The sequence below is a fragment of the Electrophorus electricus genome, chromosome 17 (assembly GCF_013358815.1).
Source record: "Electrophorus electricus isolate fEleEle1 chromosome 17, fEleEle1.pri, whole genome shotgun sequence".
Lineage (NCBI taxonomy): Eukaryota > Metazoa > Chordata > Actinopteri > Gymnotiformes > Gymnotidae > Electrophorus > Electrophorus electricus.
Genome location: NC_049551.1, coordinates 2,630,237 through 2,655,259, shown reverse-complemented (window position 1 = coordinate 2,655,259; position 25,023 = coordinate 2,630,237). Strand labels below are relative to the sequence as shown.

General features: G+C 38.7%; 1 protein-coding gene across 1 annotated transcript; it reads right to left on the bottom strand.

The window, feature by feature from the left end:
* Positions 1-2,473: 2,473 nt before the first annotated feature.
* Positions 2,474-24,890, bottom strand: ubl3a (ubiquitin-like 3a). The gene is made up of 5 exons (XM_027022120.2): positions 24,291-24,890; positions 10,098-10,206; positions 8,034-8,120; positions 6,446-6,523; positions 2,474-6,046 (listed from the first exon to the last, which is right to left on the bottom strand). The coding sequence occupies exons 1-5, from the start codon at positions 24,315-24,317 to the stop codon at positions 5,994-5,996; spliced, it is 354 nt and encodes a 117-aa protein (XP_026877921.1). The 5' UTR covers positions 24,318-24,890; the 3' UTR covers positions 2,474-5,993.
* Positions 24,891-25,023: the final 133 nt, after the last annotated feature.

Here is a 25,023-nt window from a genome sequence, read left to right as displayed (position 1 = left end):
CCCAAAAGATGCTGCCCTGTACACACCTAACCCACACACACACACTTAAATCGCACACATATACACATACCTAAATCAGCCATTGCATACATACACATCTAAATCTGCTACTGTGTGCACACACACATATACACACACTCACCTAAATCCACCAATGCACATGCGCACACATACACACCTACCTAAATCTGCCATTGCATATGCACACACGTTCACAAGCGCACACACACACACACACACACACACACACACACACACACACACACACACACACACACACACACAGAGCTATATGCAGAGCTGCACTCTGCATATCTGGAGAAAATTAGTTTTCTTCTGTCTGATAAATACTTCACAGTGGTGTTTACACATAAGTACATTATAAAACAAAACCCAGCAGAAAACACAGATCAGCATCCAGCGTAAAAAAAAAGACCTGCAACAACAGACAAACTCAGCTTTCCTTTTACCCTGATCAGTTAATGCTGACATTCCTCAGGCTCATGCAGAAAAGGAAGGACGGGAACTTTATGGAGCTGTGATGAACTCAGAGGTACGGTCCATGTGAGGAATGTGCAAACAGCTCCAGTTAGGACAGGGATCTGAGGAAGACCAGGCTATATTCATTCTTCAAAATGCTGTATAGGTATTTTTAAACATTACTGTAAACGATATTATTCATATTATACGTGTTTTTTTTTACAGTCGCTAACCTCCTTTTGTCAAAACTGTGGTCACATTTTCAAAACTCACAATTAGCACACAATTAGCACAACATCCATCTGTTTGAACTATACCATTAATACAATTCATGGTGTTGTCACAGAATATGTAGTTAACATCTAAAATGTTATTTTCTAAAATGCTCAAATTCTCTGTACATACAAGCTTTCCCAAAATTATGAATCTTTCTAGTCTCATTTACAAGTCCTTGAACACAGCATTCCAGAAATTAAAACCTAATGTTCAAAATCTTATACACAATATAAAACATCTATTTCTGCAACAACAACATGACATACAGGAGCAGAGAGTAGGAAAGCGTGTCCGTATACTGTGTTTAATTTATTTCCGAGTCATGGATTTGGAGGCTAATCAGACCTCACACAGACTCATTTATGTAGACCTGGCCAAAACACGTCAGCGGGGAAGAGTCATCATCGGGCAAAATGACCACCACTGATGTGCCGGGTCAGAAAGGAGCAAATATCACAATGTGTCCCGCAATCTCGAGTGCTGGTTTGGTCCTGCAGAAATGCCAGCTTGTTCCCTACAACACTGAGCTCATTCTTTTGTTTTTGGATGACCTCTACTGACAACTGCTGCCAGGTAATAAGTAGGAGGAACCATGAGGACATTGGCGATTACATGGGACAGTACCATTCACATGCCAACACAAACTGGTCTGAAGCCCATCCAAGAATCGTGCTCCTAGTCCTCCCCCTCTACTCGCCTTTCCTCAAGCCCACAGAGGCATTTTCTCAGCCTGGAGGTGGAAGATGTATGACCAAACGTCCCTAATGGATACGATGGATCCCAGCTGCAGAGATGCCTCCGTTGAAGACTTCCAGGGGTGGGTACGGCATGCCAAGCGTTTCTATCCAAGGTGCATAGCAAGGGATGACATAAGATGTGGAAGAGAAAATGTGGCCAAATGCTGAAGACTATAGAGATTACTGTAAAACAGGATTGTAGAGATTACTGTAAAACAGGACTGTAGATTACTTTAAAACAATTGTAGAGATTACTGTAAAAGAGGACTGTAGAGATTACTGTACATTAACTGTAAAAGACTTTAGTGATGACTATAAAACTAGACTTTAGAGATTATTCTAAAACAGGACTGTAGATAATACTGTTAAACAGGACTTTAGTGATTACTGTATCGGGATTGCTGAGATTACTGTTAAACAGGACTGTGCATTTTTGTGTTTTGTTTTTTTAACTGTATTTGTGTATTTTATTTTTGCACCTTAGGGACAAAAGGCTATATATGTTGGATTTTTGATCATTGGCAGCAATTTCATGTCCCTACTATAATAACTCTTTTACTGCACCAAGTCTGTCATTAACTTTTTTTGTCTAGAGTAAATATACAATAAATATCACTCATTCACTTGTAGATAGTATGTTATCAAAAATGTACTCATTTGACTCTCAAGCAAAAAAAAAATGTAGTGGTTTCTAGTAAGAAGACTGTAATCATAAAAAAAACAAAAAAAACAATGGATGTGATGTCTATTGTTTGCTGGTAGAACTGACACATGAAAAAAAAATGCCTTTTCTGCAATGCCAGCAACTGTTTTTCACTGTTTTGTGCTTTGACTGACTATATGTTCCTTTTGGATAGAAAACATTCTGGTGTTTTAAAAGAATAACCTGATATTAAGGCGGGTTTGCTGTGTTTTGACACATTTAGCGTATGTAGAGAAGGTTTTCTTTGCTGTAATGTATTTAATGAACAAAATGTGAATGCCATTTCAATATTCTTTATTCAGTTTATAGATGTATTTCCATTTCGTAGATTGGATGGAGATAAGATTAGGTTCGTATTTACAACAACTTCTGAAAACCAGCACTGTACAGATTTGCAGAACCCTGATCAAAATAAGAAGTAAAATGATGGCATTGCTGTTTTAAGAAGTGTAAAAGGGAAAAAATAAATCTTGTTTTAAACATTTAAAAAATAAAAATACAGAAGAAATCACAAAACAATAATGTTACTGTTAAGGTGTTTTGCTGCTTTATGTTCAAGATGTCAGCAGATGACTTGTGTGACTGCAAATAAGATAGCTAACTGTTTAGACAATCATACACTATAGACACTGGTATAGCTATATCAATAATGGACTGTCATATTCTCAATATGATTTATATTAAATATATGCTACACAAATCTAAGCTTAAGGTTTGATTCCAATTTGACAAAAGGGGAGAACAAATCATACAAAATAACACATGCGTTTTGTTGTGCAAATGTATTCCAATCATCTTCAGTGTCCCTTAAGTCTCAAGGTAGACAGAAATTATTTAGATATAGGCCTAAATCTTTTGCTCTAATAAATCATTCCTTCATTTACAGATTCATATATATATATATATATATATAAATTTTTTTTTTTCATTTGTGCATAACTTCTCTTCCAAAATCATATACTAGTACCAGTCTAAATAGTCTATTAAAATCAATTGCAACTTATGGCATGATAAAAAGTTTATTTCATGTACTTTCATTCATTAATCCTTTCTTTCTTAGAAAATAGACAACGAACTTGAGAAATCTGTCTTTATACGTAAATACTGTAAATATATATTTAGTAAATTTCTGACATTCATTTTATGGGTCCTGACCTCCAAATTTTCCTAAACTTTAGAAACTTAAATGTAACTGACATATAGCTTGGTAGTCGAAAATACCTATGCTCACATAAGTTCACCAGTTACCGGTGACCACCTGGACACAAACAACTGGTAGCTGCAATTTGGGGATGTAATAAATTTCCAGTTTTAGAGTTTACTAATTGCCCTGCAAACTTACTAACAATGTAAAGTACCCAAATCCATGTCTAGGCTTGCAGAGATGACAACTCCAGATGAGTGAATTACTTCAAATCAGTTTAACATTTTGATATGAGACTTTACAAAATCAGAAATACCAGTGACTTGACTTGGACACTATGACCACTAGATTCCAAAAAGTGTATTTTTCCAACAAATGTGTGCTGGACAAACCCATCACATTAACAAAATGCACCAACAGGCTTGTACATTAATATAAGTACAGAATGTTTAATTGAGTTCATGGGTGCCTCCCTCGTTGATGATTTGGTGCATGTCATCCACTTCATAAAATCTCAATTGCAAGGGTCTGGGACACTTAACATAGCAAATCTCATCAGCTAACACTATAGCATGGCTATGGCTTTTCTGTGTGTGCAGGAATGCTTCGAATTTAGCTTTTAGCTTGTGACTATTTTTCATTAAAGTAACATATTCAACTCCTCTCCAAATAATGTTACTACGAAGATAGGTAGAAAATGAGTACTCGTCAGTGCAAGTACTTAAAAGTGAACTACTGGCTATCTTAATAGTGACATACTGGCTAAGCTGTTGTCTAGCAAAGTCTATGATTCAGTGTGAATATTTGCAAAATAGGCTGGAACAGAAGGCAGAATACATATAATGCATTATTAGTTTGTCTAACTATTTAATGCTATCTATACATTCTAAGTCTCATAAAACTTATCTCAGTCAAATGCATTATTTTGGTGTACCAATTTGAAAATTAATTATGAAATCAAGAGATTATTTTACTTAATATAAATTGACAGCATAATTATTAAACTAGAGGAATGAATTATTAAACTGAGCAAACAAGTTAAGCCTCTAAATATTTTCACCTGAGACATCAGGTGCACCGTGTTAACATGCCTCGTTTCCTGAACACAGCCTCATTCCTATAAGACCTCGTCATACTAGAACTGACACTGTTTAAAAAGTGATTGATGCTATGTGTATGATGCTATGCTACACAGACTTTTGAAACCTGAAATCTTAATCTAAGCTCTCTTACATTAGTAATTTAACTAGGCTTCGTGTTCAGCAGAGTTCCGTGTCCAATCAGTATCCTGTATTTTCCACGGTATTATTAATGTAAAAGCAAATATGTTATCCACACTTGGCTCTGATCATATGTTTTGTTTTTGACAAACTTCATCATCAGCTTTGCCAAGATGAAATAACCAACCCTACAGAAGTAACGTGCTCTGGTGTTTTGCTCCCCTGTCACAGTTGCTAACGCCACTAAACTTTTCAACTGTGCCTGTCCCTGATTTACACTATTGTCTATCCAACCAACAACATTGCGAAGGGCAAGTAAGACTTTGAAAACAAAGGCTTCAGAAACAACAGCAGCTATGATATGTCAATGAATGACTTTCATTTATGGACAACCATTTTATTATGATCTCTCAATGCTATTTATACATATAATCTGCCTGCTTCACCTTTAGAAAACAAAGGACAATTGATCTGCACACTCCTCTATGAGGAGGAATCAAAACTATCTAATAAGGGTGGACAGAACACTGGTTGGTCAGTTACAGACTGCAGTGACTGTCAAAAACACAGTCAGAAAACGTTAGCATGCAATAGCAACCAATAGCATTGCCCAGTTAGTGACAGAATCAAGTCTACTATGTTTGCTTGATCTGTGATCCTAAGAAATTGAACTCTCAGAATTAGGACATTTACCCATAACATGTGCACTTCGAAAGACACAGCGTTCATGAAGAGAGAGAATGAGGGAAAAAAACACAGTCATTAACATTGATCAGGTACAATAATACTTGGTCTGCTGTGCTGAAAACAATAGACTACAGATGTTGATCAAATGTGGTTAAATGATTGCCACTGTAGTTGAGTAGTGGTTAAACCACTACTATGTAAACTGTGCCTATTACACGCTAACCGATTGAGAGCTTCTTCACCTCCCTATTGGATACAGATAGCTCTAGAAACTAAATTAAAAATGCTCTGTCCATATCTGGTTTATCAGTAAAAGTGAAAAGTTCATCAGAGATTGTGTCATATTTCACAGCCCTTTCTCACTCTTGGTTCACTTGAACTAGGGGTATGGGTGTGTGTGTGTGTGTGTGTGTGTGTGAGAGAGAGAGAGAGAGAGAGAGAGAGAGAGAGAGAGAGAGAGAGAGAGAGAGAGAACGAACGAACGAACGTGAGAGAGAGAAAAGTGATATAAAGACAGGGATTGTGATCATCTACTGCAGTCTATACAGGACAGGCTTTCGCAATATCATGATGAATATTTGTCCCAGAGACTAAGAGCCCATGAATTGTAGATTAGAGTTCAGGATGATGTCCTTCTGTGTTTGTTTGTTGTTTTTCTGTCTGTGTGTGTGTGTGTGTGTGTGTGTGTGTGTGTTTCAGCAGCATATGGGACTACAGAACACGCTCAATGATGGAAAGGGAGAGGTCTACAGAATCACACAGCAGTTACTCTCTCCAGTTTTCTCCCGGTTTCTCTGACCTAGGACAGAAAAAAAGGAGATCACAGAGCACAGATCGGTCATAACCACCAGCAAAGCAACCATTTCTTCAAAACAATGTTTACAATTTAGAACACAAATGACATTTTTTCAGTGATAACTAAAACATTATGAACATTAATTGACAGAAGACAGGTCTACTCAGAAACACTGGAGGACCACAGCCCTGTTTTTAAAGAATAAAACAATATTCTGTCCTCTTAATAAACAATAACTGATTGGCTCATTACAACAGATTAGGTGTGTTCACTGTAGAAAAATAATTCAACAAAACTGCAATTTCACTGCATGAATTATACACACTATGAGTGGGAATGATCTGGGAGCGTGTGAAAGAGCAAACAGGAGAAGGGCAGAGAAGGTAAAAGCAGAGCGGTTACCTTGGGAATTTGGCTCAGGCAATGTCTCTCTAGCAACTAAATGCATCACTGTGGTTTTTCCAAGGGGCAGTTTTAAAGCTGCATTGAAAAGAGAGTGGAAAAAAAGCCTCAGAATGAATGGACAAGACTGGCCATTGCAAGGGCAACACACTGAGACACATGAAGTCTAAGTATGGGACTGACTCTTAAGAGGGCTTAGAGAGAGCTAGCTGAAGATGTAAGGAGGAACACAAACCCTGCACTGGCTTTACGGAAAACTGCCAGTGCCCTGACTGGCTCAACAGAGTTGACACTCTTCCTCGTGCCAGTCTTGTCTTCCTTATTCTCTCTCAGGATCACAGAACAATCCGCTTTTTATCTTTCTCAGTCCCTCTCTTTACTCATTTCTCTCTCTCTCTCTCTCTTTCTCTCTCTCTCTCTCTCTCTCTCCCGCTGGTGTCAGCCTGTATTAACAAACATTCATTTACTTGGCAGATTCTCACTGCATTCCTGGTCACATCACTGAGCGAGTAGATTGGGTCTTGGAGCTTCTTTGTGTTTATACAAACACAGAATGCTTTACCGATGAGAAAGGGCAAAAAAGGATTAATATGTTTTGAAAAGTGGTAATATTTGAATAAATAGTTAAGAAATTGTCAAACAACTGAATTACAGTCTTTTTGTAGAAGATCACGAATATCATCTAGCGATTTGAAAAGGACTATGAGCCCTTTAAGGTGATCTCAAAGTTCTTCCAGCAAGAATGCTTTCAAATTTTAAATCTTTCTCATCATTTTAATCAATTGTCTACAATGTTTTGTCAAGTTTTTTCAGTTAGTCTCCCTATTTCAGTATCACGTTTTACATTAAGAATATTTGTTTTTTTTCTCAGTGACCATGAAGGAACAAGCATTCTTGACCCTCTTTTGCCAGAGCCTTTAGCCTGTTTTTGTTCACTTGCAAAAAACTGGGAAGACAAAGTAATGCACACAAAGGATGAGGTCCACCCCTCCACTTTTGTTATAAAACAGCAGCCTGGCAACCTTACCTGCACTCACTTCCCAAACACACCAAAACACAAACACACAAGTCCCTGGGGTTTTCTCTCTCTCTCTCTCTCTCTCTCCCTCTCTATCAAATGTACAGACCCCTTTAAACAGTGCATAACCCCTAATTGAAGCAAAGAGGCATGGATGCACCTCCCACTCCTCATCATAGCCTTCACTATCTGGGCCTAATGCAGCTCAGTGCAAACTGAGTCAACAAAATATAACAGCTCCTACAGAAAACTAAAGACATTCCTCCATAATCCTAAACCCTGAACTAACCCTGAACTGCAAATAAAATTAGCCATTTGGCTAAATTTCCTACATTTACATCATAAGATAATGATGTGGTGTGCTGTCCCTGTTAAATAAAAAGAATAAACAAAAGTAAACTAAAAGTAAAATGCTGAATTAATTTGGAGGCAAGTTTTTATTTTCACTTTTATGCATATATTAAAACAAACTTCTAAACACAAACCGTCAGGTGAGCTTGATGTAAACACAGGAATGGAAAACGCGTCCCTGTGCCATTTTTCACAAGCTGTGATGGATTGGGAACTCACCCCCTAGCGTGACGTTGCCATGCAGAAATCGTCCCTGGTAAATGAGCCGTAGGATACTGGGACTGCTCACCTGCTCCTCTTCCCAGTCTGAGAGAGAGAACACCGAGCACATCAGAGGGGAGATGTGTGCTCCACCAGTAGTAGTGCGTTTAACCTTCATTATTCTTTCCCTTATTATACAGGTCAGTTCTTTAGGACCCCACATGAGCCTTGACATGACAGATCATGCCTGGTTGTACCTGAAGTCTGATGCGTGTAATGTCACGGCTTTCCTCTGGCCACTGAGCAATTTAACTCCATACAGTATAGAAGCGCTCTCTCCCCTGCCTCTAAGCCAACACATGGCTGCGATAAAGAGCTCGCTCAGTGTGCCTTCTGTGAATAATTCATCGTTCTGTCTCCTCCCGTCACCTACAGCCTGGGCAAGCATCCTCATCGCTCTTCCCCCAGCCAGTACCTTTCAAGTTCAGCTGTCGTCTTGCTTGACCCTAAATGCTCTCTGATTGGGGCTCCTCGGAGCAAAAGCAAAGATGTGACATCATACTTAAAGTGGTTTTAAGCCAAAACTACAATTCATGCTTCTACCTTTTATGAATGAAATAATAAGCTAAATCAAAACTAATCCTCTGTAGGATTCTTTGAAACCGGATGAAATGAAGGCTTTTGCTCTCTTTAGGAAATGTTATATTCCATGCTTTGTATTCCTGCCCACATGCTTTTTATAGATAATGGTTAAATGATGAATTTCATAAAATAGCACTTACAGGAAAATGGAGCAATTTAGAGAATGACAATATTCAAGTATGTATATAAAACTGTGGATAGTTCTCAGAAAAAAAAAGCAGTAACTATCTATTACCGTGCAGTGTGCAGTAACAGTGAAAACCAGAGAAAAGCTGTCTGAAATAGGAACTGAGACATGAAGAGAACAAAAAACCTGAACCGATGAAAGCATATACTGGATACCATCTGCTCTACCTAGAGCAAAATGAATAGAGGGGAGTGTGTGTGTGTGTGTGTGTGTGTGTGTGTGTGTGTGTGTGTGTGTGTGTGTGAGTGTGTGTGTGTGTGTGTGTGTGTGTGTGTGTGTGTGTGTGTGAGAGAGAGAGAGAGAGAGAGAGAGAGAGAGAGGCAGACAGAGACAAAAGAGAGAGACATTCCAGATTTGAGTAATGAATCTATTCAAGTTGAAAACTCACTGTCTTTTAAAACAGACTTTTTAAGGTGAATCTGTCTTCAGCCCACACACACATGCACACACATACAGGCACAACTACTATCTTTTGGGTAAGCCTCTCAGGTACCTGTAGTCAGTCAGGTAAACAACACTATGGCATCAAAGAAAAAAATCAAAACATCCACAAGCATTTTGTCAAGTGGCACAAGTGTCAGAAAATGCCCCAGTACACACTTGATATGTACAGGCCACCAATTTCACAGAACCCTGGCTCACACTAGCTTACTGGTAAGTGTGTATGTGTATGTGAGTCAGTCTAGAAAAGAACACTTGCCAAATACTGAACATGTAAATGAAACTGTAAGCTTGATTTACATATTTAGAACAAATAGTGTCACCCATGTAACATAACGGAAAGGAATACGATCCATTAGCATGATGTCACAGTGAAGGTCAAATGCATTGCTATTGTTTTAAAAGGTCACAGAAATTTAAGAAATAGAAAAGACTTGACAAAAAGGCAAAAATGACTAAATATATTTGGCTTCAGCTGTGATAAGACTTATGACATGGAACTGAGATGCACTGTCAAGACGCATAAATTATTGGATGCAAGTATTACTGACTAGTATACTATCATAGGCATAGTTTGTATTCATAATAATATGAACAGATGAAAATGTATGGCTGATGACAGGAAGTGTTTGTGTGCGTGTATACATGTGTGTGTGAGTGTGTGTGTGTGTGTGTGTGTGTGTGTGTGGGTGTGAGTTTGTGTGTGTGTGAGTGTGTGTGTGTGTGTGTGTGTGTGTGTGTGTGTGTGTGTGTGTGTGTGTGTGTGTGTGTGTGTGTGTGTGTGTGAGAGAGAGAGATACGCCTTCACTCACCCATGGGCCAGTTGTCATACACATGCTTGGCGATGTCTGCAGCTGAATCATTGGGAGAGAACAGAAACTCTTTTGTCTTTCCACTCACCAAGATGAGCCGCAGATTTATCTGAAACAAGCACACAGAAACATGGATCAATGGGCATCTCCAGTGACCTACAAAGCACTAGGGACTCTTAACACATTCACAGTTCATTTAAGAGGCCATCCCCTGCTCTTAGAACATCAGAAGACTGAAAACACAGTTCTGATTTGGAGAGAAACATGATAAATTGATAATTTTTCTAACCATAGTGGTATTTATATATTAAAATGAGAATAAGAAGACCTTTTCACCAGTACCATTGTAAGATGCCCAGATTTGTGTGAAAATACTCAGTTAGCAACATATTATTAACTGTTAATAATGCAAGTAGATATTAGGCATTTTTAAAAAGGTATTTATTTATATTTAGATATGCATTCTTTTTCATATGTTAGGGAAAGGTAACATTGGTATTTGACTGGTATTCTAATCAGTCCAATTTAACAATATATTATCTAAATATTCTTATAATGACATGATTCTTCTTTTGATAGAGAAACAAGACAGTAAGGTTGCAAGTAGTGAGCTCCCTGGGCAGTTTCTGTCAGATGCACATGTTTACTTATGTGGATCAATGTGCCTTTCCTCAGTGAGTCACAAACACAAACACACACACACACACACACAGAGTAACAGAGCTAATGAAAGTGGAATGAAATACAGTTCTTTCAAAGCACTTCAACCAGTCAGATTTGAGCCAGGGCCAGAGTGCACACTTAAACAAATCCATGAGCACAAACACACAAATGCCCATACACTCTTCATACACCAGCACACACAAATACACAAACACCCACATACTTACCTCACCTACAGGCCTCAGATATCACACATAATCACACTCACTCCTTTAGCTACAAATGACAGACAGTGAATGAACAGGGTTTGAGTGTTTGAGTAAACTTTGACATAAGATTCCATCTTGCATCATATGTGTGTGTATGTGCGTTCTTAAAACTAACTTACACACTCATACACATACAGTATATGCACACAAATACAAACAAATACAGCACACCTAACCAATCCTTTGACTATGCCAAATACATTCAATTGCACCCAACACATTATATTGAAGTGCAGAACAAACATGGCACCGTGAATATAGCGTATAATTACTAATCACACATTACGTATTGATTCAGAGTATTATTCAGAGCGAGGTATATTTCAAAAAAACTATTTAGGCTTTGGCCAGAAGTTGCTGGTACGCAGAAAAGCCTTCCCCTTTCTTTAATAGCAGAAACTGTATATTAGCCTCGACACTCTTATGGGAAACACTTTAAAAGGCTGTGGTGCTGTGGTAGACATGAATCAGGAATACGGGAAGGTTTAGCAAAGACTTCACTTCCTCCCATTAGCTTTCGTATCCGATTCAGCTCAATCAAAGCGACCCCACTGCTAGCTCAGATCAATAAAACGCGGCTCTGCAGTGGCATTTGATGATGTAATGTCGTGAGATACGTCACTCCCAATCTTCTTTGATTAATTATGGATATATATTTGCTTCTGGTTGCCCTTTGGGTTTTCTCTCGCACACAGAAGCATAGAGAACCTCACTCACACACAGTGGAATTCCTACACAGAATTCCCTTGACCATGACTTGCCGGTTGCCGCACAATAGCTAAAAAAAAAAAAAAACATCAAAATGAAGTGGAACAGAACACCTTCCAGTTGCCATAGCGATAGTTACTGTGAGCAGCAGTTCCTAGAGGAGTTCTGATTTGATATCACTTTACATTACCTGCAGACAAGATTCTTTCTCCCTCCACCCCCATCCCCTCCTTTTCCCACTCTCTCCCTGTCATGTCATCCTCTCCTCCTCACCTTCCCTCCCTCTGCGTCATCAGCACTGGCTCCTCCCTAAGATTACGAATGAGCTCTCCTTAAGAAGCCAAGAGAATCGATTCTATTGTTTCAATACGTAAACGAAACAACTGGCCGAAGAGAGAGTTTGTGTGGAGAGGGGGAGGGGGCTCTGTTAACATGCAGGACTGTCTAAGGAACATGTAATTGTAAAAGTCAGCATTTTCAACACACAGCTCTGGGGTGGTGTGATGCAGACGGAGAGAGCGATGATTTTGAAATAGCTTCACCAAAGCAACCCCTGATTATTCATGAAATAAACTGTACAATATAAAACACAACTTCATTATAGGGCTGATCTAGGATCAAGGATACATCGTGTACATCGATCTTGGTCTCTGTTATTATATATAACAGACTGATCCATGAACACCTGTTCAGATAATTTAAAAAAAAACAGCATAAATAAGGTATAGAAATTTCACACCCCTGCAAGCTACTCCAAGCAAACATTGAACTCCCACTACTAACTGCAAACGAAGTGAAAGAAAGGGATCATTGGTAATGTATCTGCAAAACTGGCTCACGGTACACAGGGAGGTACACAGAGAGGTTCACATGGAGGTACACAGCAAAGTACACAGGGAGGTACACAGCAAGGTTCACAGCGAGGTACACAGGGAGGTACACAGGAAGGTACACAGGGAGGTACAAAGCAAAGTACACGGGGAGATAGACAGCAAGGTACACAGGGAGGTACACAGGGAGGTAGTCACACCAAAATCAATAAGGTACAGAAATCACATACTGTACAAGCAAACAAACAGCACGCAGTCGCCAGTCAGCTGTACTAAAGAATTATGTGTTCTAAGCACACTGACAAACTAAAAAATGTTTATGAACATCGGAATAAACAATGTCAGCAGTTATTTAAGACAAGCCATTTGAATAGTTCAGTGTTGCTAATAATGATGGGACTTTGTGTTTGAAATGAAATGACAACACTGAAGAGCTGATGATGATGATGATGATGATGATGATGAATTTCAGTCTCATTTGTGTAAATGCCTAAGGGAATACAGACACTAGAACATGCAGCTCCCGAGTGTGGTAAAAGGAGAATGAACAGCACAGTGTTTGCTATGCAGGCAGTCAGATACAGAAAGCGATATAGTGGCAGTAATGTGGGAGCCAAGCCAAACGAAAAACAACCCACAGCCAATGACAACTAAGGTAGAACAGCTGACTAGCTTTGCCCTTTGTCATGTTTTGGGAATGACATTTATGCAATGCGCACACACACGCACACACACACACACACACACACACACACACACACACACACACACACACACACACACACACACACACACACACACACACACACACACACACACACACACAAAGCTCTTATGCAAATATGCATCCACGAACGCAATATCAGTCAGCCCCAGGAAAGGATTTCTTAAGTAAGTCCAATTTTTTGAATTAGTCAGCTCAACACAGTAACCTGCTGCTGTTGACATAACGCACCCAACCAAAACAATTCAGACCTGCATTACTGCTATTGGTGTGTTTGACCACACAAGCCTGGTGTGAGATTAATATTCAAATTAAAGAGGCTTTTACATTTAACAGGTGCCTTAATCATGGCCAGCAGATGTGACCTCCCCCCCCTCCTCATCAGTGACACAGACAGCTCCGCTTTCCACTGTATTTCATTCCACTATTTGTGTTTTACAGCGGTAATAAGGTCATATTCCACATATTCCAAGGGGGAACTTTGAAATTGCAGTTGCCTCAACAACGAAGAACAGAACAATGAAAAACAATTTTCAACAATGAAAAAATGTTCTAGGATGCAAGACTGAAAGATAGTAAGAGAAAGAGAAAAAGGCAGAGGACAGTGGAAAATAAGGGGAGAGAGAGAGAGAGAGAGAGAGAGAGAGAGAGAGACTAAGAGAGTAAGAGAGAGAGAGAAATAGAACGAGAGAGCGCGAGAGAGAAAGCGAGAGAGCAAGAGAGAGAGAGTGACAGAGTGAGAGAGCGAGAGAAAGAGAGAGAGAGAGAGAGAGAGAGAGAGAGAGAGAGAGAGAGAGAGAGAGAGAGAGCCTGGGAGTTCAACATGAGTAATAGGAGATCGCATAAAGACTGTTTGGAAGATCTGTCATTTCAATGTATACCCCCTACGTACTGGCAATGGATGTCATGCATAGACTAAACAAAAGGACGCTGACACAGCAGGAGTAAATGTCACATTCAAATATGGCTTATGCTGCACCGGATGGTCTATGTAATTAACGGATAAATTACACACACAATGAATAGCATGAGAGCCTGCAATAAAGTAATATAAACAGAACTGTGTCTATAAGGAAACAAAGAGGAAACTATATGAAGGATTTAAATTCAAAATACTAAATACAACAGAGAATTCTTAGACATCAAATAGTACCAAAATTTTATGACATAGGACTAAATGCAGACCTAAACCCAACAATCATTTCTCCATTTTACTTCCCAACAAAAACACTCCATTTTAAATTAAAAAAAACCTTTACCAATATAATCTAGTAAAAAGCATGTCTGTTCCTGTTCCTGTCTTTTTCAAATTGAATCTGCACCAGCTCTGTATTCAGATCCTGCAGAAGTAATAAATAAAGCTATGAGACCAGCCATCTTTTACCTGCCACCACAGTGTTCATTCAAAGAGTCTGTGTTTGTTGTGTATGTGTGAGAGAAAGCTCTAGATCAGACGGCAGTCATTCTGAAACCTGTGATCACACAGAACTCGCTCCACCGTCCTAGGGCGTTGACAGGCTGTCCGCTTTGAAAATGGAAGTGTGCTTCCTAAGCATCAAGAGTAATGAGCATTCTTGTGTTTGTCTGACTTGCTTGTTCTGAACCCTTAACACCCAAAGTTTTACAAAGACTTATATTAAGCATCCCTGCTGAGAGTATATGGATTCAGCAAAAAAAAATATCAAAAGATAAGATTATAATTTGCAAATTTCTCAAATTTATTTTGGATATGAGTGTCTGTCAGTTGTAAATGAAAATGCATCCTTGAAAACCACATTGTATTTATGAACTCAGGCAAACACTATACAAAGCCCACTAAGATGAAAAATAACGTGGATCACTTTATGTTCCAACCATGGTCATTTGTGCTGAAAGTGGGCAAAAATTCCATCTCTTCCTGTCATTGGTACAATTCCTCAACATTATAACAGGCTGCTACACTTTGCCAGCAAAGACAAATAGTTCTCAGCATTCATCTTGCAGATTAATCCAATACTTGTGTAATGCAACATACAATGACAACTTTCCCATTGTTATATAGAGAATTTGTACAGAATTCCAACATTCCAGCTCACTTTGATTTTATTCTGGTTGGAACTGCAGCTCAGGATAGTGCTGAGCAAATAATGCTGCTGTTTTATATCCTAAGGTTTTATCATCAACAAGGCATGTGAACTTTAACCACATAGTTAAAGCATATACACCATGCCCTTAGGTTCTAACTGCAGTCTGACCCATAAACACAGCAAATATGTAACATAACCATTACGTCACTACAACATAACTATATCTGCTACTATTATAGTTCAATCTTAAATGCATACCCATTAAAAACAGGCTGCACAAAACCTTAAATGACAAGTTAACACCTAGAATGACTAATACACTGATACGTTTCCTGGATAACTGTCAGAATAAGGATTCATTAAAATATTTTTTGTCATAAACTGTTTATGGTATGTTTATGGCATTTTTGACAGAAGAGTTGCAAAACTCCTTTAGGTTTAAAATTTTAACAGGAAACTAAACATATTAACAGGAATATAAATATACTTACATGTAAATTAGATTTTAAAGGTTTCTAATTAAAAATATGAGTACACACAAACACTCATGTCTAAGTTACCCGAGACAGCCAGAAGTTGGATTTAGTTGTCGGAGGCTATTTGAGTCGCGTGCCTTGAGAACATTTGAGAGATAGTGGGAGCTTATCCTCTGTTCCACCCTTGGCTATGACAACCTTGGAACCAACACAAACACAAATCAGAGATATGGAGGCATGGAAGTAGGATGAAAAAGAATTTAATTACTTCATGACTCACTTCTCCTGCAAATAACTGATTGCATAATTTGAATTAAAATGATCTTATACACAACTCATAAAGGGCTACTTGAATAACCTTATACAACAATAAGTCAGTGTCTGAGATTAAGGAATCCTCTGTTAATTGGTAAGAGATTAGTAAATGATTTAAGTAATACATCAGGTTTTTCCTCTCTTCTTAAAAACTGATAGAATTAAATTTAATTGTACTTACACACAAAATAAGATGTAAAAATATCCCATGCCAATCCTATGGCAGATAACCAACCAGACATTAATAAATGTACAATGAGGCGTAAGCATCTTGGCATTTCTCAGGGGTGGTCACTTTTGCACTGCAAATATTCTGCAGTATCACCACATAACACAAGCTCACAAAAACACAAATCATCATAAGTGAGCATTGCTTCATATTTTCTGCATCTCATTTCTCTCAATACATGTCCATCGTGGTTTCTCTTACCTACGTACCGTTATGTAATGAACATTTCTATTAAGCCATTAAGCATTAGGCAGGATACATCAGAAGCTGCAGCATGCACACAGCTGCACGCCTCTGGTGCCTCACAGCGTGGTTTAATTCATTCAGATGCTGTCAGGGATGTTGAAATGCTGCATCGCTACATCCAGTGTGTGGGGTAAAGCAGGAATTCAGAACAGTGTTGATGAATGTGCCTACACAATTATTACAGGAGCTGCAAAGCATGTCGCAACAGTTTGCAGGCCATTTACATCTGTGTTCACAATATTAAAGGAGTGAGTGATGGCACCAACAGCTAACAGTTAAGCATTGCTGTATTTGACTGACTGGTATATTAAAACTCCCTATCCTCCCTGCTGTGTTGTGACTGAAAAAAGCAGATAATGCAGTATTTCATGAAGAGCCTATTAATGCACAAACATATCCAATGGCAAAAGGATGTTTCTTTGAAATAATGGATAGGTTTGAAGGATGTTGCAAATAAACAGCTCAGCTTCTAATTCTGCAAAACAATGAGGTCCACAGACATAGTTTTACTGCCAAAATATTATGCAAACCAAGTCAAAGTGGAATAAAACTTAACAAGATTTAAATAGCAAGTTGGCACAAATAACGAAATAACCAATGTTAATGATAACTCTAGTAAAACAAGCTAGTCAAAGTAGCTTCATGTTCATATCGACATCTAGTTCCATACATACTGAAATACCATGATCCAAATTAAAATGAGTGACCTGATATGTTGACCTGATAAAGGGTGCAAGATTCACTGAAATATCAGGTCACATAATCCTTTAAAAAAAAAAAAAAAAATATATATATATATATATATATATATATATATATATATATATATATATATATATATACACACACACACTAAACTGACTGGCTTGTCAGTAATGTATGGCACACAACTTAACAGGAGCTCATAGCCAAGGGCATAGTGAGACTGCTCGCAAGAAACTAACTGTATGTGTCATGCAGTGATGTACTTTGATGCAGCTGGACAGCATTTTTTTTTTTTACAGTTGCAGCATTTAGCTGACGTTTTTATCCAAAGCAACTTACGAGTATGACTGAATACAACTTGAGCAATTGAGGCTGAAGGGCCTTAATCAGGGGCCCGACAGTGGCAACTTGGAGGCAGTGGGACTTAATCTGGCAACCTTCCGAGTACTTTAACCACTGAGCTACCACTGCCACAGTGGTGTGAGTTTTTCTGGAAATGGCAATGATCGTGGCCTTGATAAATGTGTGTGTGTGTGTGTGTGTGTGAGAAGAGTGAGTATCAAATAAGGACTTAACTAAGGTTAACCTCTTACTGTGTGCTAGCTAAAGACAGGCAGTCTCACAGACGCTGCCCAGGTGTCTCCTGATGTGAAGGGCAGGCTGCAGAAAGAGTGGGAACACTCACCCATCCTGCTTTCTCTTCACTTGTTAGTGATAACTAATTTTATTTATAAAGTACTTTTCATGAGGAAAAAAAATCCCAAACTGCCTGTGATTTGAAAATGTAATGAAAGGGCACAATCAGAATGCATCACACCGATCTAAGAAAGCCTCCCTGAACAAAGCAGAGGAACTGAAGCATCAGTTTCACAGAGTGAATTAATCCTGAAAAAGTTGGAGTTGTGCCAGTGAGTATCAGTCAGTCAATCTCTGGTCTCGCATTTCACAGCTCTGACAAAACGACACCAAATGCAGGACTTCTTTTCCTACATACAAACTCAAACTCCATGGGGTACCAGAGTTCCTCAAAATGCATGCAAATGAAAATGCATCCTCTCCCCTGATGGGTTCTTCTCGGAAAGCTTGACCTTTGTGTCTTGACCATGTGACTTTCTAAAGCGCCACAGCACAACCTCTCCTTCAATTATCCCACCCCTGACTTCTTCCTAAATCATCTGAGTGCATTACATCATAGCTGTTAGCTGTGGAGCGTGAGCACTGGGTTCCGGAGCTAATCACCAACACAGCACAATAGCAGCTGCAGCCTCGGTCTGTCCAGACGCCTCATCAGCAATCCTAAAGGACACTCAATCACACTCATACACTTGCTCCCTCTCTCACACACGCCACACACTCAGTATGCACACCATTCTGGCCTGAAGCGTACGAGAAAACAACGGCTTGCATGCAATAATGATAAATGTAACATTAAAGGACACCTGTCTGAAAACTACTAATACATCGACAACAGATGTATCAGATGTTTCACAGGTTGGTAGACAATTTTGTATTACTAATAATCCTAAATCAACACCAAAGATTGATATAAGATCATGAGGTAGCACAGAGGACAACAGTGGCATGCTACATTACCCTCAAGCTGAAGGTCTTCCAGTGTCCTTGAAACTAAATAAGAGGTGAAGTCTGTTGCTTCTGATCTCATCCAGGGTGAATATTCTGAACCAAAATATTCTGAATCAAATATTTAATCGTGGCATGATTGATTTGACGTGACGAGCATCTACAAAAAAGCTTTGTAAAGCACAGCTCAGTGTCTTGTACTGTTTTCACACCTGGGCTTAAAAAGGAATTGCATGTAAATGCAATATTTTGGTAACATTAAGTGCATTCTGAGGTGTGCTGTCTGACCTTGTATTACACTGCATTCGCTGCCTTTGTGAACTGTTTTATACATTTACTGTTATGCAATCAAACTATTCTGTAGTGCTAATCACATACAAACACATCCTGAGAGGTGATCTTTTTAGGTAGAGCAAAGATTATTGTATCCACTAAATAAGATAAGTCTGCACAACCCCAAATGTGTTGTGATCACATTCCAGACTCTAAGGGCAGTGCATGCATACACATTTTCTGATATATAGTTAGCAAGGGGATTACTGGAATGCTATTGAACCTTTAGTTAGTATGCATATCAGGTATACTAGAAGAATGTCATTTAACAGTCATCATAATACTGAGCTGTAAACTTTAAATGCTAAAACCAGGTTGGGGTCTGTGTCAAGAAATGTTCAAAGAGCAGTAAAAGGACAGAAGGAAAATGAGTAAGTGGGATCCAGAGGTAAAGAGGCCGGGTGGGAGGGGATGAACAGTGTTTCTTCCTGTGTGCTAGAAGAGGACAGGCAGTCTCTCAACCTGCAGACGCTGCCCACGTGTCTGCTGATGTGAAGGGCAGGCTGCACAAAGAGTGGGAACACTCACCCATTTTGCTTTCTCTCCACTTGTTAGTGATGACACTACATGTTAGTTATAAAGTGCTTTCCATGAAAAGAAATCCCAAACTTCCAAAATTCTCAGATCTAAAAATGTAATACAAAATAGTGCACAGGCAAAATTGATCCCAGAGATCACAAGCAATGCTCTCAACAAGTGAAAATGCAGTAAGGAGCTATGCAGCTTTAAGGCTGTCTTTAAATTCCATCTGGAGGCAACAAGCTACTGAAGAGAGAACATGGCCTTCCACTGAGTACAACTTGTTCCAAGGTACTTAAAGATTCCTGAACCTGAGACTGCCTTGACGTCAGGCTGTATAGAGAGTGTTCAAAGAACAATGTGCTCTTCCTGGGTGTTTCCATGAAACATGACTATGCATTGATATGTACAAAAGATTTGCTCAAAATTATCTCACACCTGACCAAGCAAAAGAAAACTAAGAATCAATGGGATCACCAAATATAGTGAACTAATGAGTAACATTTCCTCTGAGTTACAATCATAACTACAGCCTTGGATGCCAGCAAGATGGTGTCTGGTAATGCATCTTAGTCCTTCTCTTCCAAGAGCATCATATTATTTGTCCAGTTATGCCATTATAACTGGGAAGACACAGACTGGTCTATCACCCGACCAGACAATTAAAGAGTTCAGAATAGCTTCTATGTTTGTTCCTGTGTTTGCCAAACACCACAGAACCACATTTTTTCACAACCCTGCAATAATACATTGATTACCTATCCATTACACCCTTGGACACACATCTTTTATCCTTGGACACAGCCTTTCGCTCAAATGAGAATCCATTAGCTATGGTGAGGTACGAGCATGAGCTGATAAGATGGTTAATAAAATAGCTTCTTAAAATTCTACAAGAGACATTAAGACATACGGATGCATGAAGATACATCAAGATGCAAAAAAACATAGCTGTTATTTTTCAGTTTAATAAACTGTAAGCAGTAAAATGTAAGCAGTACATTTTACTCAGGCTTTCTCAGGCTTCTCAGGCTGCATGAAATTCTGGTATTTGTTATTGTGGTTAAGGGACTGTCTCACACAGCTCATTGGTACACTAATTTAAGAGGTAATTTAGAAGTAGTGCCTTTTCTAACTAGAAATGCATGGTTGTGATGTAGCAGTCATACTAAATAAAATGCAGGCTATTAACTACAACCATTTGCCATAATCAGGATTTGTATTTGCGCAGCTATAAAGTGTAACATATACCATGTATAAAGTTAAAGACTACTGATTATTATATTTAAAACAAAACATAATTACCAATCATGTTAATTGTTCTTAAATGACTCAACATGTCAAAAACAGAGAAGCCCCCACTGGCAGTTTAAGTAAATGAGAGCAGCACTCTTATAGAGCTGTTGTAAATTGTTCCCCATTCCTCTCAAAGACTCATTTATTGAGTCGGTCTCTGCCACTTCCTCTCCCTCTCTAGAAATGTTAACCCTTTCAGCACCAAAGGCTCCGGTTTCTGTCTGTACTATTATCTCTTAGCCGTTCTAATCAATATTAGTATGGATCCATACACAAGAGGTTATTCAGAAGGAGCCATCCATATCAGATGCCAGTTGTCTACAGCTTCTGTGGATAACCTAATCAAGCCTGACTCCACAGGTTTGCATTAATCCCAGGGGATTTACCCACCCTCACGCTGATATTAATCTATGGAAAGTGAAAGACTGTCCCTCCCTGTATTCACCTATTATTTTCTGAACTAGGCATCCTCTTAACACTGCTTGACAAGGTTGCTCACCTTGACACTCCATAGGCATTCAGTTTGCTGCACACAGAAACGAACCCGCAGATAATTATGATGATAATTATAATAACGATGAATGAATGCATGAACGGCTGCCAGAAATGCTGAAAAATAAAGGTGTGTCCACCTATTAAGTGAAAACTGAAAAGCTAATCTTTCGTACACTCAATATAAAACCAAAGCAAAGTTGATGAATAACCATGCACAATGACTTTGTAGATTAGAAAGAAAATCATATCAGAACTTTTAATTTGCCGATTTAGACCAGCTACTGTTATGTTTAATGGAAAAATAACTTCAAACAGTACAGCCAATAGCAGAATGACACAGACAAACAAATTACTGTTTCATTAAAAAACAACAGATAGGAATTACATCATACGAACACCTTGCTTGTTAATGTAAAGGAACACTGGCTTTGTAATGTAAACTAACACTTTTCTCAAAGGCCGATAAAGTGTGTCATGTATCAGAATTCTGACAGCCATATCACATATCATAAGCCATATTTTTAGATGCCCTCAAGGTGACACCGTCCTACATTCATACTACCTTAATCAGGATATTGCAAGATGTATTGAACAATTACAGTACAGGAGACCTGTCAGCCAGACATTACCATGGGAGACGTGAAAACAAAATGAAGTGGGATATTTAACAGCTAGTGTCTTTCCTTACATAATGGCCTCTCCTCCAGGAGGTCCCAGCTAAGGGTGTAGCATATAATATTACAACCTAAAAGCTTATTACAAACACAAAGTGATTTAGCCCTGTCACTCCTACTGTAATATAAAGTACTGAAAATATTACCACATCTATCTGTGTAGCACACTGACTGATCAATGCATTTTAGAGAATTTGAAATTTACGATTTATTTTCCTCAGTACTTATTCTTCCAGTGTGAAAGGGAGATCATTCCATAAAGAGACAGCCAATTCACCCAAATGCCCACACACAGACTAATGTGCCAGAGAACACACACACACACACACACACACACACTGCCACTGTTGTGCTGACCCAGCCCCCAACCAAACTCTGCTCAAATACAGACCACACACTGGAGTGAGGTCTTTTTGAAAATTGAGTGTGATGGTCAAGCCAAACAAATTCAAAATGAGCATTTAAACTAAAGTAGATAAAACATAATTTTCTTCACCAACTCAATTCCATACAGGCTATTATTAAGAAAGCTGCTTAAGCAGACAAACTAGTAACCTCCTGCCCTGTGCTTAAAACTACAGCTGCAACAGACTGGGTTGGCAAGCATAATGCACTCTTTTACACACTCTTAAAATCTTTTGTTACCCTTAGAATACTCAAGTATCATCTGAAAGATTGTAATGGTGATATATTTTAATGGCGTAGTGACCATGTCAAAGAATCCTGCAGTATCAAAGTACAGTACTAAGAGTTAGCCTACATTCCATAAACACGTTTCTGTTATTCAAATCAGGGCAGAGGGTTTGGCTATTACTGGGATGTTCTTAACACAGTAAAGCTAACATTACAAAGGCTCATTTACATAATCAGAGACAGCCAATAGATATGCTTTGCATATTCTACCTCATTTACAAACATAAAAATTAACAGACTGAAAGTTTGATTTTGACGGTGCATTATGTAGAATGTGTTATACGAACAAAACTGAACTAGACTGTGGCTAAATAAACAAGAAGTCTAAAAATTCATCATACATGTATGTTATACTGCTCATAGAAATATAACATTGTAATATATGGAATATAGTTACATTTTTAAGATTCTTTAAACAAAAAGGGTATTACATAAGTGTGAATCTTAATTCAGAGTAGAGGCCTACCATGAGATGGCTTTTCTGCAGTCAGAGGAGTCAGAGGACATAAAATCAGACACAGATAAAGTCGTCATCCATATTTAAAAATGCATACATGTTGGAATAAAATTGGAATTATGTTCAGTGGTCACCAGATCTCCTGGAGGTCTAGCTCCTGCAGGTTTAAACTCCAAACCCAAAACCTATTACACCTGATCCAGCTACTTCCGAAGAAAATAATGGATGGTGGATAAGGGTTGAAACTAAAACTTTAAGGGTGTGTGTGTCCCGGAGCATGGTGGTAACCACTGTTCTAAATATTTATACCTTTATTTATAAAAACAATATGCAATAATAGGACTACAGCCAGTTTTGATAGTTTGCAATCTCCAAAGGCTCTGACTGTCAATTTGTCTGATGAATGACGAACAAATCTGTTGTTCAGTGTGAAAGTCATAGCTACTGTGTAAACATAAGATATGCCAAATCACCATGTGAATGCACTAAGATACAATCCAACAGTCAAACGAGATTATATGGTCTGATATCTACAGGGCAACGACTGTCCTAAAAACGACACCGGGGGTATACTGTTATACTGTATACTACTGCGGCAGTGAGAGTGGTTAAAATGTACATTACGTTTCTCAAAAAAGTACAAAAGGTTACACAGATTTCACGATTTAAGTTTGGTGAACTATAGCCTGATCATCTGTCTTAGGTCAAAACAATAACACAAACAATAACACAAACAATAACACAAACAATAACACAAACAATATCACAGCCCGTATTTCAGTCATTATTTCAGAAGACCTAAAACTTCAGTAATCCTGACTCATGTACAAATAGACATGCTTGCAGTGTGGATGTGCCAAGAAGCAAAAAACCTGACATTGTATAAAAACTAATAATATATAACATATCCTTACCATATCAGAAGGGATATTGCCCGTCATTTTGGGCTCTTCTTTTCAAACGTCGCAAAAAAGTTTCCCTCCTTTTTGACACCACTGATAAGTTAAAATAAACCAGCTCACCGTACAAAAATGACTTGTGTCGATTTAGTTACTCCTCTTGTCGGAGTATATTCGTTTAATATCGCTGCAATTAAACGAATATGGAAATGTGTTCGCCTTTAAACACGCATCTAATTCGTTTATCTCTCATGGTAGCAGAAACCTTTCACAAAAGAAGCGAAAAATGCATTTATATTTACGTGGGAGGACTCCCTCCCATTCTGAAATAAAAGGTACGTAAGGAAAAGGTGTCCTACGCCATAGAAAAATCAAATATTACTACAGTAACATCCAAGACTTGACCTTTCTGGAAAACCTTGCCGATGACAAATAAATCCTAAAACTGACTTCCGTCCAGAGTATCGTTGACAGATAAAAATGATTTTCCGCTGCAAAAATCTGCTAACTAAAAGCAGTCTATACCAGTCTCCTTCTGCGGACTCTCTGCTGTCATACTGGCTCACGAAAACATGGCGGCAGTTCACGGGGAAACCGGAGCTGCACGGGGCCGTTCGGTGCGTAGACGCGTGCGGTACGCCCCCGCGCAGCGAAGGCAAGGGGCGGGAGGCGGGTTCCCCGGTTCTAAGAGCAAAGCTCTCGCCGCAGACCCAACGAAATGACGGAATAGCGTTAGATTAACCACACA